The following is a 19781-nucleotide window of genomic DNA, read 5'->3' as shown; positions in this document are numbered from 1 at the left end:
AAATGTTAAACAACGATTTTGGTAAGTGTTAAAAGACATGTATGTAAGTCACAGAGGACACAAACGTATATCTATCTGACATTTGAAAATCAGCATTTATACCGGTACTTAATACAGATGTCGCCATTTTTAGTTCCGCTACCACTTTGAGAATATTTTGGAATCGGAGTGGATCATTTAGTTCATTCATGCCGTAAGATTTGCTTCACCACATTTTGAGTTGGAATTTTTTATCTCCTAAACCAGTCGACTTGCAATTAAACCACGTAACTCCCACTTTATATTCTTTAAGGTTCCAACACGAAAGAAATTGCTGCTTAATAGTGGCTTTTGTCAAAAGTGAACAAACATACGACAGAGGCACACAATGATTTATGGACGTGGAGGTGTGAATAGTTGCTCAGATGGGGATGCGACAGTTAGTCCCTCTAGCGCAAAGATAATGACGCTTTTGTCCACAAAACACCCTTCTCAGGGCTTGGTTACTAAAATTACACTGCCCTTTCACAGAGGTGACGATGCGGCAACAACACAGTATAACTGATGATCACACTGTGAATAAGCATTATCTGTGACATTTGAGGCGTGTTATCCTGTGGCCACAAAGAGTTAACATTTAAAACAAGGTTAGCAAATCTTTCGCAGAGTTCCTTTTTCGTTAAATCAAGTCAATAAATTTATTCCCAAAGTGACCGACAAAGCTTTAATAAGCTCACTACTCAATTGTTTTTTTCATATGATAAGTACTGTCAATTAATTTCTGACCATTTTGTCACCTGGTCAAAATGGATGATTTATGATAAACCTCGATTCAGTCACCATCAAAGACCTATATTGACCCGAGGTCTTACATCTGTGTGCTTTGAGTATTGTAAACAAAAAGACACGAAGCGTAGCGTAGATGAATATGTAAGAAATAGGTCAGCGTGTATATACTGACAATGAAGACAGTTTACCTAAGTGGAAGCCAAAACCACCCATCGAACCTGTCGGTGTCTTTAGTGTGATTTTCGATTTCGACAACGGTTTAAAGGTATGTTTGTCACAAAACTTACACTTTTCTGCTCATTGACATATCTGTAGCAATGTTGACCTCATTTAAACAGATACCATACATTTGAGTATGCGTCTGCCACCAAATACAAAAAGTGAACGTGCAGCAACTCTTAAGTTTAAATTGGACAAGGGAATTCAAGAATACTCATAATATACACAATGGACTTTTGAGAATAATACAAAGAAAAGACTAATATCGTTGGGAATGTAGTCATTTCAGCCTTTTTGCGTCAAATGTTTTTATTTTCGATCCTCAAAGATATATTTGTAATTTTTTTGCCTTTTTTGATTTATTAAAAGTTCTAAATGTTACTTTTCAATAACAAGACAAACCCCTGATATTTTTCATCCTACAAACAGCCGCAATTCAAGCCTCCTCGTCCGTTAGTGACAGTCTTTGACGAAATGATATTTTTTGTGCCGGAAGAACCTGTAATGATATTAATAGATAAATGTGTAGTTTATGAATTGAAAACGAAGAATACCTTAATGAGTTCAAATTAAAGTTACAAAATATACAAATTTCATAAAATACCATCAAAGTTAATTTTCAAAATATATTTCACAGTGTATTTGTCTCTAGCAACCATATCGATCTTTTGGATATCATACTCAGTCGTTGTACAAGTCATGTACATTGACACTGAACTGAGCGTTATTTATGTGTATTTCCAGCGAGTAAAGTGAAAAAAATTCACAACAAAATTTATTGTGAGTTTAGGTATAAGCGGACAATAAATCCAGCTCTTGCTTTTTGTAATAAGTCGACCGTTTAATGGACATGCGCACTAGCGAGACATCGTCAAAATATTTCGTGTTTGTATTTTTGTTTTGAATCAAGAAAAAAAATCCTTCTGAGTATTCTTCTGCTACAATCGCCCATAGTTTAGAATGCGAGTGAGACACCAGCCTGTATCGCTATGCTTCTAGTTACTGACGATGCCCCAGCAATTTGTTGGTGGTAAACACCACTTTAAAGAATTCAGAATGGTTAACGTGACATATCAAGGCTCGAAATTAGTCTTATAGTCTGAGAGGCGATGATTCGTTGGGAACTGGAAGGTGGGTAACATTCATGAGGGTGGTGCTGTTAATAGTTTGTGTGAATGTATCCTTGCAGCATGGTCGAAGGTGTCAGCGGTCTAGGGTCGCCATAGCAACGACCGCTCGGCATCGCCAGACTGCAGCAATAGGAACCTCTGTGTCACAGTGTGAGGCTCTTTCTCTAAAATCCCCATAAAAACAGGAAACAACAACAACAAAACATCAACACCTAAAATAAAATCAAACAAAAAACGCGATAAACTTAATACCGCAGCATTTCCAAAAATCCGACGAATTCCTTTCCCCATTCGGCCAAATACGACCAAGGTTTCACAGGCGAATCACTAGCGGCTGTACTGGCGTTACTAACCAACCGAGGAGAGAAACAACAAACAACCATAATCTTTCTACGCGTATCTCATCATATAACAACAAAATACAACGACTCGTTTTCAGTGAATAACACTTCAAAACGAGGGACAGACATGCCTCGTTTGCATACAAGTCCAGAGTATTAACCTTTGAAAGAGTGCGAATTCTGAAGTACCAGAAAATAAAGTCAGCAAAAACAGACAAGTCCTACATTATTATATTGGCTGCAGTCGAACCCTATGAATGGGCGAACCTATAACTGCAACTGGATTCAACTTCAAACTTTGCAATGCTGCTTCATGAAGAGTTTCTTCCGCTAATCAAGTGCTACGTTCAGCACAGTATTTTATGGCATTTCATCAAATAATCACGCTTTCATTTTGATGTCGACTTTTTCGAATTTTCCCTTAACATCTTTCTTTATCCTTAACATTACACTCATCATTAGTTTGTGATATAGCTAGCTGGCTTAGTCATTCTCTGCCACGTTGACATAACCATTCTTGAGGCGACGTAATACGTTTTCTTGATTACTATCAGACGACTTGACGGGCCCTTTACTAGCACTATAGTTAATGTCGTTATCTGATTGTAAGTGGTAATCTATGGTAGCGTGATTTTGTTTTGGTGTCATACTTTCTACCTCTTCGTTTGTCTCACTGTCGTTAGCGTCATATCGAGTCGACTGGAGTTCTTGAAGTCGGTGTGGTCTCCCATTGTGTGTATTGCACGGGTACTCGATTTTATAACAACCTTGTGATGCTGCCTTACATCTCCTAAATATGTTAATCGGTAGTTAACTGGAGAAACTTGCTAGCTAATTCTGACATAGTATCGATATGGATGGGCGAAATTTGTGTGGGATTGTTTACGAAGCAGGATCTTTTGAGTTCAAGTGATGGAGACAGAGGCGTCGACTGTATTTCTTCAAACTTTATTACTACAGCTACGATGAACTACTGCTACAATAATATAATGTATCAGTGGGTGGATAAGTGACGACCAGATCCAGTGGTGAGCGATGTGCTCTGAGTATACGCATACACATACACTATACCGTGCATAAACATATACTAAAGTAAAGTGGCTAATTCAGGCTGTGATATAGCCGATTTTGGCGGGAAAGTAAGAAGCGTCTTTGACTTTGATTGGTTAGAGATGAGTCACACGTCAGAAAGAATTAAAACTATGTGTAAACACAGGATATTGGAAGGAACTGAAGAGATTACAATCTGTCTTCATTGTCAAGGAATTAAGAAGTAGCTATCTTTGTATACGTTTCTCGACATTCTCCCGCCCGACAGAAAAGGTATCAAGTCTAAAATTCGAAAAATCATCGTAAACTAAAACTCGAGAAAAATGCAAAAATTGAAAGTAATCGAAATACTTAGTAAAATGACTAGATATCATATGGTGAGCATATATGAGTATATAGGGTCCCATTAAATAGTGTCCAATAATTGTCCGATATATAGAGTTCACATAGTGTTTAGGTCATGTATCCTACAACGTGCGATGGCTGCTGTTGTACGTGTAGAACGCCGTTGACCTTTACTAGGGTCAGGCAGAATTGTGTCCGTATCATTGTTGCTGCTTGGTAACAATGTAGAAGTGTCTGCCTTCACTTCGAGGGGATAAAGTTTCACAATAGGACGATTAGTGAGTCCGGTCGTAGTCTTGATTTCCGCAGATCGTATCATTCCATCTTTTCCGTAGTTTAATTTCTCCACGATGGCTAATGGCCAATGCATTCGTCGTTCAGTGTCACTGTGAACTAGAACAACATCTCCGACCTTGATTTTGTTGTTGGTAGTTCCGTTCAATTTGTGATGTTCACGCAAAGCAGGTAGATATTCTGAAATCCATCGACGCCAGAATTGTTCTTGTAATTGAGCAATGCGTACGTACCGTTTGTTCAAGTTGCTGCTATTTCCATAGGTTGGGTCCGAAAGTTCGTCGTCGTCGTACTGTGGGTGTGGTACGCCTGTAAGTGGCCGTCCTTGCAGAAGGTGAGACGGTGATAGGGGTACCGTGTCTTCAGAATCCGTGTACAAGTACGTGAGAGGTAGGTCGTTCAACATGGTTTCAATCTCTGTAACAATAGTGTTCAATCGTCGAATGTAACAAAGGCGCGACCGAGTACTTTCTTTATCGCGTTTTTAGTCAGTCCGATCATGCGTCCCAGAAACCTCCGAACCATGGGGCGCGTTTAGGTATGAAGGACCATTGTACGCGTCGATTAGCTAAATAGCGTTTCACATCTGGTGCGTAGAATAATTTCCGTATTTCATCCGCGGCGGATAAATAAGTAGAGGCGTTGTCCGAAATCATCTTCGAGGGTAGCGAGCGTCTTGCTGCGAATCGTCGGAAGGCGAGTAGAAATGATCCCGTAGATAGATCAGGTACCAGTTCGAGTGAACGGCGCGAGTCACGGCACAGGTGAACAAACATATGTAGGCTTTTGTTTCCTTACCGTTAGGCGATTTAACGAATAGCGCTCCGGTGAAATCCACTCCAGTAATTGCGAAGGGAGGGGCGTCGTTTACGCGATACGATTGAAGCGGAGCTTGTATCGGTATTTGATAAGGTTTGCCGTTCGTTTTCCGACAGGTGACGCATTTTCTTAGCAATTTTTTCACGGTCTGGCGAATCTTGGCTATCCAGAAGCGTCGTCGAATGTAGGTTACCGTTGTCTGTAATCCAGAGTGAAGTGCGCGTGCGTGTGCGTTCAAAATCACGAGATCGGTGAACCGATGAGCTGGCGGTAGTAGAATTGGGAACTTTGTCACAAAGTCCAGGGGAGCATTGTGTAGCCTCCCCCCACAACGTAGAATGCCGTCTTTATCGGTAAATAGTCCGAGTTGTCTGCTTAGCAACGTCTTCTTCTTGTTATCGCGTATTTTCTTTGCGATGTCGGCGAATTCTTGTCTTTGTACATCTTTAATCCACTCTATCTCAGCGCGATTGAGTTCGTCAGCGGTTATCAGTCCGGTTTTGCGAGTTGCCCTTTGTTTTAGGTTTGAGATATAACGCAAGACTAATGCGGTTACGCGAAGTAACTTTGTGAGACCGCTATATCTGTTGACGTCTATGATTAATTGAATTCCGGCCGTTTACAGAAGGTTTGCTTCTGTCATCACTAGGCTTATTGTAATCCTCACTGAGGGTACCGACATTCTCCTCAGTAGATACATGATATGTTGAGCTGTCAAACACGGGACAGATAGGCCAATCACCTTGTTTTAGCCAGGGTGGGCCTTGCCACCAGAGATTGGATTTCTCTAACTCACGGGTTGAGATTCCACGTGTCAATAAATCGGCTGGATTGTCCTTGGTTGGACAATATTTGATCGTGCATGGCACATTTCTAATTTCTTTGACTCGATTTGCAACGAATACCGGAAGTTTCTTGTCTCTTCGTGTTATCCAATGTATAACGCATTGATTGTCCGACCACAGCGTACGATCTGTGATATTGACTTTGTCTTTCAAGGCGTCGTAAACGAAGCGTAGTAGTCTAGAACCGACTAATGCTGCCATAAGTTTGAGGCAGGGCAGTGATAATTCCTTGATTGGAGCGACACGTGTTTTGCCATGACCAAAGACGTTGGTCACCGCGGCGAAGGTATGCGGCTGCACCGTAACCTTTACAGCTGGCATCTGCGAATACGTGTAGTTCATGATCGGCGCTCGTATTTTCGGCGAAATAAAGACGGTCGATCTTGATTTCGGTGCTCGCGTTGAAGTCCGATACTATGTGTTTCCATCGATTTGCGAGGTCGGTTTCTAGCGGTTCGTCCCAATCTAAATTTCTCTTCCATATGTCTTGAATAAATGTCTTTGCTTTCACTTGAACGGGTGAAAGATATCCGAGGGGGTCGAATAAACTTGCTGTTACTTGTGTGACTTCGCGCTTTGTCGCGAGATAGTCCGATTTCTTCACATCCTTTTTCTTAGCGTAAGCGAGTTGATCAGAGTCCATTAACCAGCGCATTCCGAGAACACCCACGTTGGTGTTCGTTTCCAGCGTTTTGTCCTTAGCGGCTAATTTGCGTATTTCATCATTGTTCGATGACCACGAGCGAAGGTTAAATCCAGCGGATTTCATGAGAGAGTTTGCGTCAGTGTAGTATCTCGTAGCTTCCGTAGTATTGTTGACACCCGAGATGACATTATCAACATAGATATTATCTTTAAGATCAGCGGCGATTGGAGTGTTATTGTTTTGACTCCAATGTGTTTTGACGACTGCGTTCAATATGAAGGGTGAACAGACCGCGCCAAAGAGAACGGTTTTAAAACGATAAACTTTGAACGGGCTCTCAGGGTCGCTTGGGTCAGATAACCAGAGAAATTTTGTGAATTTCCGGTCATTTTCGTCAAGACGTACATTGAGAAATGCTTTCTCGATGTCACTGCTGAGCGCGATGTCATGCACTCGAAATCTGAGTAGAATTGATGAGAGATCGTTAAGAAGTGGCGGTCCAGTCTGTAAACAGTCATTTAGACTGGGTGAATCTGATTGTCTGCAGCTGCAATCATACAACACGAATGGGTGTAGTCGTCGAGTCTTTCTTTACTGAGCGATGAGGAAGATAATGTCCGGTTTTTTTTATCATTGTCGTTGACTTCCTCGATAAAGTCGCGAGACTGTTGGTCAATTAAGATGTGTTGTATACTTTCAATAAATCGGGCGTTAACCGACGCACCATAGCGCGTGTGCGTTTCTCAGTAATATGACTATTGGTCGGCAATGGCGGGTGGTCGACCTTCCATGGTAACTTAGCAACGTATTTTCCGTCTTCAACTCGTAAATGCGTATCACGATATAATTCGAATTCGCTTACCTCAGTGTCCTTTGCGTTTACTTGGTCTCTTATTCCGATTGTTTCCAAGTCCCAGTAGTTTTGAAGTTTCATTTCCTCTTCAACTGTAGTCGTAGCGATGTGTAGAGTGGTCGCGTCGGCGTTTGGCGCGTTTCGTATACCAGTGGGTCCCGACAATAAGTATCCACCGAATTTAGAAAGTACGGCGGTCGGGCCTGGTCCCCTTACAATGTCATCTTCGATAAAGTCCCAGTAATAGTCAGTTCCGATTAATAGCGATATCTCGAATGATTCGGCGTTAGAGGGTGGGTGCGCTAATTTTAAACCCTTTATGTGAGGTAAATTCAATACGGAACGTGAAATTTTGTTTCTCACGCTGATTGCTTTCTCCGGAACGATTAGCGCGCTCATTGACTTCGGACTGTCGCGTGCCTGAAGTGCGAATGTTACCATTTCAAACGATCTGGCGTTGGCAGTTTTGTCACCGAATCTCTTTAATCCGTATACGTCCGAGGTCTGTGGCTTCATATCTAGCTTCGTTACTAGATCCCGTGTGATGAAGGAAATGTCCGAGCCTTCATCGAACAATACCGTAGCGTTGAGTGTATTTGGACCATAAGTGATTGGAACTTCGGCAGTTTTGTGTATGCCTGGCTCCATTTTCCGTTTACCCGAGTTACTCTCCGTTCTCGCGAAATTTACTCCAATCTGCGTGGCAGTTGAGTAGATGAGGTAGGCTTGTCGTCGCCTCTATTTCCCGTAGTGTGCGTTTGAGTGTCCGTAACTTGATTGTTGGGACTTGGTCCCGTCGTGGCGTGACTTGATTCCGTGGTACACAGCGAGGTGTGATGCTTTCTTCCGCAGCGAAAGCATTTCCCTTTCGATCTACAATCTCCGACTTTGTGTTTCCCGAGGCAGTTGAAACACAATTTATCCCTTTTAACGATTTCGTGGCGTTTGCTTCGATCGGTTACTATAGTACAGTCGTTGTGGAAGTGTGGTCCCTTGCAGTATGCGCAAGTTTTCGGCTTCTTCGGCTTCGAGGCTTGGCGGCCTTTTGCGTTCGTCTCGGCGTTCGCGAAGAAGGTCGCGGTAGCTATTGGCGTTTCCGTAGATTCGGTTCTTCGTCCACGTAAAGTATGTGTCTCCATAGTGCATTGCGAAGTTCGTCGATTTCCCAGCTTTTGTCTCCGTAATGTTCGTTGAATACAGCGATTATCTTTTTCGGTAGTTTTATCCAGATCGCCCTTTCTAACATAACAGCGTATTTGTCAACAGTAATGTCGAGGTTTTCTAGCTCGCGAATGTGGTTCTCTATATTATCGTAGAATTTTCTCAGACTTGTGCGATCGTAATTTGGCTTCGGCATAGTTAATAGCGAATCTATGTGCGCGTGGATTATTTTGTGTCTTTGTCCGTAACGCTTTTAAGCGCATTGATGGCGCGTTGGTAATTAGAGTCTGAAATACTCAAACCAGCGACTACGTTCACGGCTTCGCCCGTTAATTGACCGCGCAAATAATGAAATTTACGAACGGGTTCTAGCGTAGTATCATTATCGACCATTGACTTGAAGCTATCGTAGAAAGTCATCCATTGATGAACGTCGCCACTGAACGTAGGTAGTTGAAGTTTTGGTAGACTTACCGTCTTGTGAGGTGCTGAGACGGGCGGTGTGCGAGCTTGCCTGAAGGTTGAACTTGGGGTTGCTTCGATGGGTTTGTTCTCCTCTCCGATGAAACGCTTGATTCTGAATATCTTCTCGTGTGTCTCTTCGTTGTATTGCTGGAGGTCGGTAGATATATCGTCGATGTCTCCATCTTCGGCGTTAGTGATGATCAAACTGTCGAGTTTTTGATCTCTTCGTACGTTTCCTCTACTCTTGCCAGTATCATCTCCAGTATGAACAATTGTTCGGGGTCGCCCTGAAACGCAGACATTGTGGTTTCGGCTTTCTTGAGTGGTTCGTCACTATTCCGCGGTAGACTCCTCGTGTCCTCTTCAGGTTGGTCGTAGCTGGAGTTGCCATTCCCTCTGCTTGCGCTGACTTCGGCTTAGCTTTCTTCTTTGAACTCATCCTGGTCTCGGCACCAAAAACAATGTGTGGGATTGTTTACGAAGCAGGATCTTTTGAGTTCAAGTGATGGAGACAGAGGCGTCGACTGTATTTCTTCAAACTTTATTACTACAGCTACGATGAACTACTGCTACAATAATATAATGTATCAGTGGGTGGATAAGTGACGACCAGATCCAGTGGTGAGCGATGTGCTCTGAGTATACGCATACACATACACTATACCGTGCATAAACATATACTAAAGTAAAGTGGCTAATTCAGGCTGTGATATAGCCGATTTTGGCGGGAAAGTAAGAAGCGTCTTTGACTTTGATTGGTTAGAGATGAGTCACACGTCAGAAACAGAAAATTAAAACTGTGTAAACACAGGATGTTGGAAGGAACTGAAGAGATTACAATCTGTCTTCATTGTCAAGGAATTAAGAAGTAGCTATCTTTGTATACGTTTCTCGACAAAATTCATATTTTTCCCATGTTTGTCCTTACTTGCAGCCATATTACCTTTACTTTCTAGTAGTGCGCCGTATAGGTTACAAAAGGCATGTTCGTGTGCGATTTTTCAAAGAGTGGGCACTGGTGGGGCGGAACAGTCAATCTTTACAGTTGGCGGGCATGGAATTTCAGTGGGCGGAAAGTATGGGAAATAGGTAGAGGGAGAGGAATGCAGTGGTTGATCTACTGGGTAGATTTAGCGCCTAACATAGAGGGGAGGAATGTCTTAAGGTCACTTGCACAGTTTTGCGGTGATATTGGTTGCCACACACGTACGCCTGATCAAAAGATAGTGCTGCGCTCATAATTGTGTACAATTATTTTTTATGTCGGAATATGGACATCTAGTGATCCCTGGGGAATTTCAGTGGTGGGGAAGGCAGTTGTGAGCTTGAGACGTTGTGGGGAGGGGACAGACCATAGATACCGGTAGACAGGGGTATAACAACTCAGTGAGAAGGCATGTCTTCCGCATATGCCAGTGGAAGGGCAGCTACGAACAACTCGACTTGCCCTACAAAAATTTAGTCAAGGTCAAAAATATGTAAAATATATCAGCTTACGAACCATGTTTTGTGATGATTTTGTAAAACTGACGAAATTTAAAAGGTGCCAAAATTTTCTATTACGTCACATGATCTTGTAACCTATATTCATTAACAATGCGACAAAAGAAAAATCTTAACTACAGAAGCTACATTTACAAATGCACACAGACAAACATAAACTAAAAACAGTAAAGACTTTACGTATTGAATTTTTCACCTTAGGCCCGGGTAAAAACATAAATCACCCGGGTAATAGAATCACCTTTCAGACAGAAGATAGTGACAGCGCCTCAGAAAGATCGACACAATGGACAAGATTTTAGGTGTGGGTGTGTGAAACGGGTTTGAATAGCTTTCACACGAATCAATGCCGGCGACGTTTTGTTACTATAATAAAACTTTCGTTTTAAAAGAGCGTGGTGATGCGCAAGGAACACATAATTTATGGTTGCACTGTGAATGAGAACTCTTCTGCCAAAATATATAATTAGCTTCTGAATGGCGTTAACATGCAGACTTGAGAGACGTCCCGTAACATACAATCTAGTGTTAGAGAAGTATAATGTCCATTTGTCTTCCCAACGTTAAAACGACATTCATAATAAAATGAAAGAACATAACAATTATCGTCTTTTTCTAAATCACGTGAGTTCCTGTCATAAGTGTTTAGTTACTATGATCGCACGTGACGAAGACAGTATAATAAATAGCTGCTCAGCGGATGACTGCATTCCCGCCAAATCTCAAATTTGCTTATGAATTGCCGAGATATGTATATAAATAGGTTACGCTGGGTCCATTCAAGTGGCAGAGTGGTACTACACGTATGATAGCCATATCATCGTAAGTGTCTTACAGAATTCGGAGTGAATATCAAACATCGATGCTGTGGATGGCTGGACAGCGCACTGTGATTTCTGTATTGCTTAATTTTGAATAAGGTATGCAAATCTCTATCTTCTATCCCAATCAACTGTATTGTTCGCCTGACAATATTGTTGTTTAACCAAGTTACTCTTGATTAGGCGCCGTAAAATAATTCTTTGTTTGCCGTCCGCGTGCGGGTAGGTTTTTGGACGAATATGAAAAACAAACACAGATCGTATCCTCGAAAATACGACGCGTTGTGTCCTTCCCTTGTTGGCAATGTCGCAGCAATTTACTTAAATGTCGCAAAACGCAAATGTCGTACGATTGTTCGATACAAATCAGATAACCTATCGTAAAGGGGTACATCAACCGCTGTACGTAAAGTGTACATGTGCACCTCCTGTTGTAGCGGACTGCAGTACACCGTAAGTGAAGATCGATCGACCGTTTCACAAGTTTATTTCTCCCTCAAAGTTTCCAAATCGGCGGAAGTGCGCGATATTGGCTTGGTCTCCATACAAGACGGATCGAAAACAATTCTTGACTGGTTTAGCTTCGAATAAGGAATGGAACTGAATTTCCATCAGCTTCTGCGCGATCCGCGATTGATCACGAGATTGGATCTGCACCGGGGCAAGCAGTTACCGCCGGTGAAATGTTCGTTGTTGAATGCTCCAAATAGTTCGTACGCAGTATAAGTTGCTCTTACTTTGAACATTTTTTGTGTGCTAAAAACGATGGGTCATTTTATAAGTCCGGGTTAGAATTCAGTTTTCAAAAAAAGCAATGGCCATTCGGCATTGCTGTCTGGACAAGCAGAATATTCAGCATTTTAGTATGATCACTTAACGTCATTTTCTTTCATTAGCCTAATATGCAAAAATTTGTCCGCGTTTTCGGCAAGAAAGATGAAATTAACACCTGCTAGTGTCATTATGCATACAGAAAATCACACTAATTCATATGAATTTATGGCTCAGACTTCAAGTTGTAACAACGACCGCGCATGCAGTAACACAATTTGTCCGATTTTCAGGCAGCAGTGTTCGACGTCGCGCGCACAGCTATATATAGTAACAAACCTGACACCGAGATCAGCGCTATTAGAATTCGGATAAAAGACTAGTTGATACACAAAATTCAGAATAAATAGCCTTTATAGTTACAGCTAATGGAGCATTTAACTCAACAGAAACAGTGCTCAGGACTTGTATTTATTTGACTCTTAAAAAGGAGGATTTGTACTCAAGGTTGTTATGATTTACTCAGCTACCCACTCTTCTCACTGCAAATATTGTAATTGTATGGAAGAGATAGTAGTTTTACCTTTTACCAAGATGTTTAGCATTTGTTTTCTGAGTGACAACTATACTTTGTTACACTAAGTAACTTTTGCAGTTTAATATGTGGAATTTTCAGGATTTTGCAAGAACACCTTTTTGTTGTAAGCTTACCCAAACATTTCGAAATTTATAGTGTTTCGTTGGTACTATATAGACTTTACTTCTCGGTAGACAAGCTTGACAGGTGCCGTCCAAGATACGCTTCTCCAATTGTCTAAATGCCCTGGACTACTCTTTGGTCGTTGTGTCCTCCTGCCCTGTCTGTTGTATTTTTCTCTCTTGTCCTTCCCGTATTATTTTAGAATGGGATTTTAAACTAAGTTTCAAGCTTGGTTTGATCATATGGGTGTAGTCAGCTGGCTTAATCTTTATCCAGCGCTTTCACGTTTCTTGAGGCGACGTTACTAGATTTAATGATGATTTTAAGATGCCTCGGGGGGGGGGGGGGTCTCATAGCACTACATTAAATGTCGGTAACTGATTCTAAGTGGTAATCTGTGGTAGAATGATTTTGGCGTGATGTCATGTTGTACACGTCATCGTTTGCCTCATTGTCGTTAGCTCTATATTGAGTTGACTGGAGTTCTAGAAGTCGGCGCGTTGTCTCAATCGTGCGGATTTCACTTGACTTTATGAACACCTTATAATGCGATTTTTGTATCTCCTAAATGATCTAAAAGGTAGTTAACTGGAAAAACGTGTGAGCTAATTCCCTAGCGTCTCAATATGGATAGGCTAAATTCTGACTCTTTCTCTTTCTCCCACTACCATTGCTGGATTGTGAAAATAAACTGTATTGCCTACTTTGAACTTGGCAGCCCCGCGCACTTTCTTGTTGTGATTTTCCGTCATTCATTATGTTTTCTATGTGTATTTTTTGGCATACTGCATTTGGTAAATTGCACTGCATTGCAATACGGATGGTACGCTTGCTGAGATGAAAGTAGACTGTAGTACATGATGTAATAATTCTCATTATTATGTATTTACCACATTTTACTTTTATCAGAGTGCGCGTGCTGTAAGTATATAACAAGCGAAAGGGACTACTTTTAAATATATGTGTTAATGTGGTTTTGCTTAAGGATGGGTTAATGACGATTCAATGATATGTAACATATATTTTATGGAACTGGTAATCGTATGCAAAACGTATGTCAAAATTAACTTTCTGTTAACTCAAAAAGCTATTTGAGATGTGATAAATATTGGAAATGTATTCGCGATATTATGTTAACATTGGATTTGTCATGATTGAGAATATTACAGTGTGGGTTACTTAATTAGAGGTTTTTATCAGCTGATGACATCTGGTCCGATCTTTCCAATATTACGAATGGCTTACACCGGATTGTTGTCAAACAAGAACCTAAAGGGCAAAAACTACGATAAAGAGGTTAATAACGCTATTGGGGGTTATAGAGTCGTATGGTCGCTTATCAGCAATTTTCATGATTTTTTTCTTGACAGTAAAGAATGACAACTTGCCATGAAATTATTTGAATCCTTTTCAACTATACTTTGTTATACTCAGTATATATATATATATATATATGACTCTAACGTTTCATAAAAAGTATATGACATACGTAATAAGCAGACTTCTAATGTAATGAGTAGTACTATATGGTGACTGAAGCAATTAACAGTTGACATGAACAGGTGTACTTGATAGTAAATCAGAGATGCTCTCTGTGCAGTGTTTCGGTCAAAAAATGTTATTTTCTCGCGCGCTGTCCGATGCTTGACACTTGGTATGCTTGTTAGCAGGGGTGAACCTAGACTCCTAATCTCGTGAATTTATAGGAATAGTTTCCCCTGTGCGATTGTATTCTATCAACAGTTGACAGCAAGCAGGTCAACACTAAATTCCTACCTTTGTGAACACTTTGAGAAAATCAGAGATAGTGTCTCTTATAAAACCACTTCAGAAATAGATTTGAACTGCAAGCATCCTTTAATGTAAACATAACGAAGTTTTGCTTTGTGCATTTTGAGCTTAAATGTTTTGATTTCCAAACGCCTGTTCAGCTTCGTTTAGTCACAGGTACCTTTAATATATGTAGTTTTAGATTCCCAATCAACATAAATTTCGCCAGAACAGAGAGTTTTATACCAAATATACGACAGAGACACACGCTGGTGCACAGATCTGGATCAATGAATAGACGCTCATGCTGGAGTGGGAGGCTAGTGTCTCGGTGCAAACAACACCTTAAATGAGAGAATGGTAAAAAATACAGAACGATCATTTTGAGAAATGGTTGCAACGCTTTTCACATGAAGTCGTTAAGACTCGTTCTGAGTTTCTAAAATTAAACTGTCTTTCAATAGAGCGTGATGATGCAGCAAGGAAACGTAGGAAATATGCTTCTACTGTCAATAAGCATTCAATTGAAGTGTGTTACCCTGTGACTATAAAGTGTGGATTCAGAGAAGTAAAGTACTTTTAAATCCCAATACAACAGAAATTGTTTATACACGAGTGCAAGCATATGGGAAAGAAGCACATATTAGTGTACGGACGTGGACGAATGAATAGATACTCAGGCTGGGCTGGGAGGCTAATGCCTCGGCGTAAACAACAACTTAAATCAGAGAGTGGTAAATCATTTAGAGGAATTGGTTGGAACACGTTTCACATGAAATTGTTAGGGGTCGTTAAGTTGCTTAAATTAAACTCTCTTTCCAGTGAGTGTAATGATGCAGCAAAGATATAGTGTGAGTTATGATCCCACTGTCAATATGCATTCTCTTTATTATTGAAGTGTGTTTCCTGTGACGTATTATTTATCAAGCTGAGTTTGATTCTTCTTTTGACGATTTATCAGTAACGCCCTTTTACCTTTTTCAATCAAAATTGATTTTTCATGCTGTTCTTGGTCCTTTATAAGTCTTGCATCGTGATTCTTAACAAAGTCTTAATGTGTGTCTGTGTAATACCAAAATTTGGCCGCCAGGGCACATGGTGCAGAGGTCAAAGAAACCCCAGAAGGTTTAATGACTTTAGTGATGAGCAAACAATAAATTAAGATGCGGCCTTTGGTTTGTCTAGTGATGTTATGGTATGTGCACAATCCAACATTGTAGGTAAGATGTTTTGTTTGTGTTTACTATTGAGAAAGCGGCTCTAAAGATTGCTGCTGCTAAATAAAGTCACTCAACTGAATATCTCCATTAGGATGTGGCGACGGCCCCGGCAGATTAACTTTAGATCATACTTGACGATAAAGATTTGCAAATGTTTTAAGCAGCCTTCCATCTGCTACATCAAGTCAGTACAGTCATCCTCATATGAGAATGGCAAAGCTCTAACAAGCTGTCTTAGTCACCATTTCTCCTATGAGCGTTGTATATGAACTTAGGACGACTGTGTTATCTTGTCCGGAATGATACGTAAGGAAACCCTTGAATCAGTCACTTCCCTAGGATATCTATTCGCGCAAGGTCATATAATTGTGCGGTGTTTCGGTCAAAAACGTTATTTTCTCTTAAATCGCTTGTCCGATGCTTGACACTTGGTATGCATGTTACCAGGGGTGAACCTAGACTCCTATTCTCGTTTATATATTATAGTAAATAATTTCCCCCTTGTGACTGTATTATATCAACAGTTTACCATTCCAACTTTTCCCCACACAGAAACTGGGCAGTTTGGATTATTCATACCTATCTTAATCCTACTGTTCGTAATGTTTATGTCGTAAACACATCTATCGCACACTTTTAACACCTTTCCCGGGTTCTTGAACCCGGTTGGTCAAAATTGGCTGTTCTGGCCTTTTTGATCACCCCACTTAAAATGCTTGGATAATTGACTTGGAAAACAATTAAAATTAAAAGTTTCATTAGCAATTTAGCCAAACACCGGAAAACACAGAAAACATGGCTCATTACGCGTTCTCAGTAGGTGAACCACCAACGGAAGACTTAATAGAAATGATTTCACTAATTCTAAAACACAACAGTTTTGAATTTAACAAGCAATACTTCCGTCAACCCCGCGGCTGCAGCATGGGATCGAATGCGTCGCCAGAAATTGCAGAAATTGCTTTTCATGAACTTGAAAAGAGAATAATCGTAAACAACAACAACAACAACAACATTCATTTCTGGAAAAGATTCAGAGATGATGTCTTTGCAATCTTTCTGGGAACACAAACCGAACTCACTAACTTCATTTAAAAAATCAACACAATGCACCCAACGTTTAAGTTTTCATACGAAAACTCAACACAAGAAATTACATTCCTAGATGTAGTAGTTTTCAAAGGTGCAAGATACCACAAAGAAAATATCCTCGACATCAAAACACATACTAAACCAACAGACACATTCCGATTTCTACACAGAGAATCGTGTCACCCGACAGCAACATTTAATGGCTTTATCAAAGGTGAAATCCTTCGATACGCTCGCACTTGCAACAACAATGACGACTTCACTAAAAAAGTCGCTTTCTTTAGAAACAAACTACTCGACAGAGAATACAAAAACAACGAAATTACGAATATAACAGACAAAATAAACCACAGTATTCGTAACACACTAACAAACCGTACAATTACACGTAAGGAAACAGCAAACAAACTCATCTTCAGTACAACATACAGCCCCTACATAAAAACAAAAGATCTTAAGGCAATTCTTTTGAAACATTGGGCTGAACTGGAGAAGGACTCAACTCTAAGGAATCTATTTCCAGAATCACCAATCATTGCCTACAAGAGAAACAAAAACCTAAAAGACACACTAGTCAAAACAAAATTCACAGAAGTAAAGAAACAAAAAACAAACAAACCAGACCACCAAATGGACTTACAACGAGACCCAAACATTGATATTCTTGCCTCGCTATTCGATGAGCAAGATCACTAAAACACATTAAAATAAATAATCACAAACACAAACTAATGAAAGAATCTACATTGCGACTGATGAGAAACCACACTCGGGTTTCGAAACGCAAGCGTCAAAGGGCCACTCTATCAACTTTGTAACACCATAGATCCGGCTGCGTCTCGCCATAAGCTTTCCCCACACAAACAATAAATTACCGTACACACTAATCCAAACTTCCCTACAAATATCCGAGGCGAAACAAACATTTTTTTATTAACACAAACAATCGGATAAGAATGTAGGAACACATTTTTGAAACGAACCAAACACAAACTCGACACAAAAACATTTTGGATAGTTAGGTGGGGAGCCTCTTTCACACTTTATACATTCAAATACCAGTCAAACACACACTCAAATTATAATTATGTGCAGCTAAACGATTAAAATGGCTACGGTTTCTCAGACTGACATGATTTTGCTGCACATTGCGTTATGTTGTGACAGATAATCCTTTTTACTATCACTTAGGGTCAATGACAAAAGAACGGTGTCGGATACTTCATTTCTAGTCATAGAGCCAAATTTACTAACATGACAAAAAGAAAATGACATCGAATAAGATCAATCATAAGTGTGGTTTTCTCTCCTTATTTACTGTCAAAAAACACTAGAAATATTGAATCTCAAGCAGTTTTTTTATGTTTTCGTTTCCGGCCTAACGGTCAGTACAGGGCAGATAGGCCTATTCCTTCCGGACCACCCCGGCCGCTTCCGCGGACACACGGTGCCTTGGGGCAGCTTCTTCTACGTTGCACGTTGCACACCTTCTCAAAACCTTGTCACTCACCTATATATTTTTATTGAGTAAATGCGAATGCATTTTCAGAGAGGAGACTCGCAGTCCAGTTGCTGTGATGTACTATAAGAAAAATTAAGACGTTTACAGGAAAATTCAGTTTAGCTACCCTCGGCTTTTCCAGTAACCGCGAGTTACTGGTAGTGGTAGCCTGCGGTAACTTATGCACTCAAATACGATCACAGACGTACCACGCACGTACAAATACCACGATAGTAAGCTTACGATGTTGTGTTGGCCGCTGTGTGCATGTTTCATTCACAGCGTTACCGACGAACATATCACTGCACATGGGCACGAGCTTTAATAGGCGGCTTCAAATTGTCCCTTTCCAATGAACGTTAGTGTTGTATTTGTATTGTATTTGACATGTGTGGAACCAACTAATTTGTCATGCTTTGTAAAGAGTAAGTGACATATGTGTGGAACCAACAAATTGTTCGCATGCTTTGTAAAGAGTAATTGTAATTCAAACACAATTGGAACTATTTTGTGGTTATAAGATCTTGAACATTTTGTTGTAATCTATTTAAAATCATCAATCTAACAGTGTTTTTGTGTGAAGACGAGGGCAAATTTTATAAATTGTTGATAATTGAACAATCATCAAATACATCTCTAAAAAATTTTACATTTTTGTCTAGCTTTTCGCACTCTCAGGAAAGGAGAACCCAGTAAATGTAACTGATTTGTCAATTTTGTTTAGGTTTAAGTGAAAATACAAATTCCCTTTCCAAGGTTGATTTGTAGGCATTTGCATTTCTCACCGAACGATGCATGATAAAATTTTAAATTTTCGATGGTAAAATGGCCTTCTACCTCTACCCAAATCAGTTCTGCTGTAGTGTATATTTTTTTGGTGATCTCTCTTTCAAATGATTTGGTAGATGTTAAGAAAATGACTTGTACATTGATTTATTTCTTATACAAGGTAATGAGACCTTGTAAGTTTGATAAAACTACCCTTTTCTTGTGCGTGTGCTAATTAATGCTGGACAATTTTTAAAAATCACTGAACTATTTCAGCCCGTCTATTAAAAATGAACTCTTTTTGGTAGATGCAAAGAAATGTAATCAATATCATCTGTCTGTTTAAACCTTAAAATATTAACGGCAAAAACCTACATTTTTTGTCTGGAATTTTTAGGGACTGTGCAGAGATGTCTTTGCAGCTTTCAGGGACCACTCCGAGGAGACCCTAAATCTTTTAAAGACCACACTGACATGACCTGGAAAATTTCAGGGACCACCCAGATGTGTCCTTGAAACTTTTAGGGACCACCCTGATGTTACCCTGAATCTTTCAGGGACTATCGTGATGTGACATTGAAACTTTCAGGGACCACCCAGATGAGTCCTTAAAACTTTCAGGGACCACCCAGATGAGTCCTTGAAACTTTCAGGGACCACCCAGATGTGACCCTGAATCGTTCAACGACTATCCTGGTG

General features: G+C 40.3%; 1 protein-coding gene across 1 annotated transcript; it reads right to left on the bottom strand.

Annotated features, from left to right (window-relative positions):
* Positions 1-3950: 3950 nt before the first annotated feature.
* On the bottom strand, positions 3951-4553 carry LOC139130316 (uncharacterized). Its single transcript, XM_070696072.1, has one exon. It carries the CDS (start codon positions 4551-4553, stop codon positions 3951-3953), a length of 603 nt encoding a protein of 200 aa, XP_070552173.1.
* Positions 4554-19781: the final 15228 nt, after the last annotated feature.

The sequence above is a fragment of the Ptychodera flava genome, chromosome 3, assembly GCF_041260155.1.
Source record: "Ptychodera flava strain L36383 chromosome 3, AS_Pfla_20210202, whole genome shotgun sequence".
Lineage (NCBI taxonomy): Eukaryota > Metazoa > Hemichordata > Enteropneusta > Ptychoderidae > Ptychodera > Ptychodera flava.
This window is presented reverse-complemented; position numbering and strand designations above follow the sequence as displayed.

Excerpts from the sequence above, each read along its gene's own strand:
- LOC139130316 (XM_070696072.1), bottom strand. The coding sequence starts at position 4,553 with ATGTTGAACGACCTACCTCTCACGTACTTGTACACGGATTCTGAAGAC.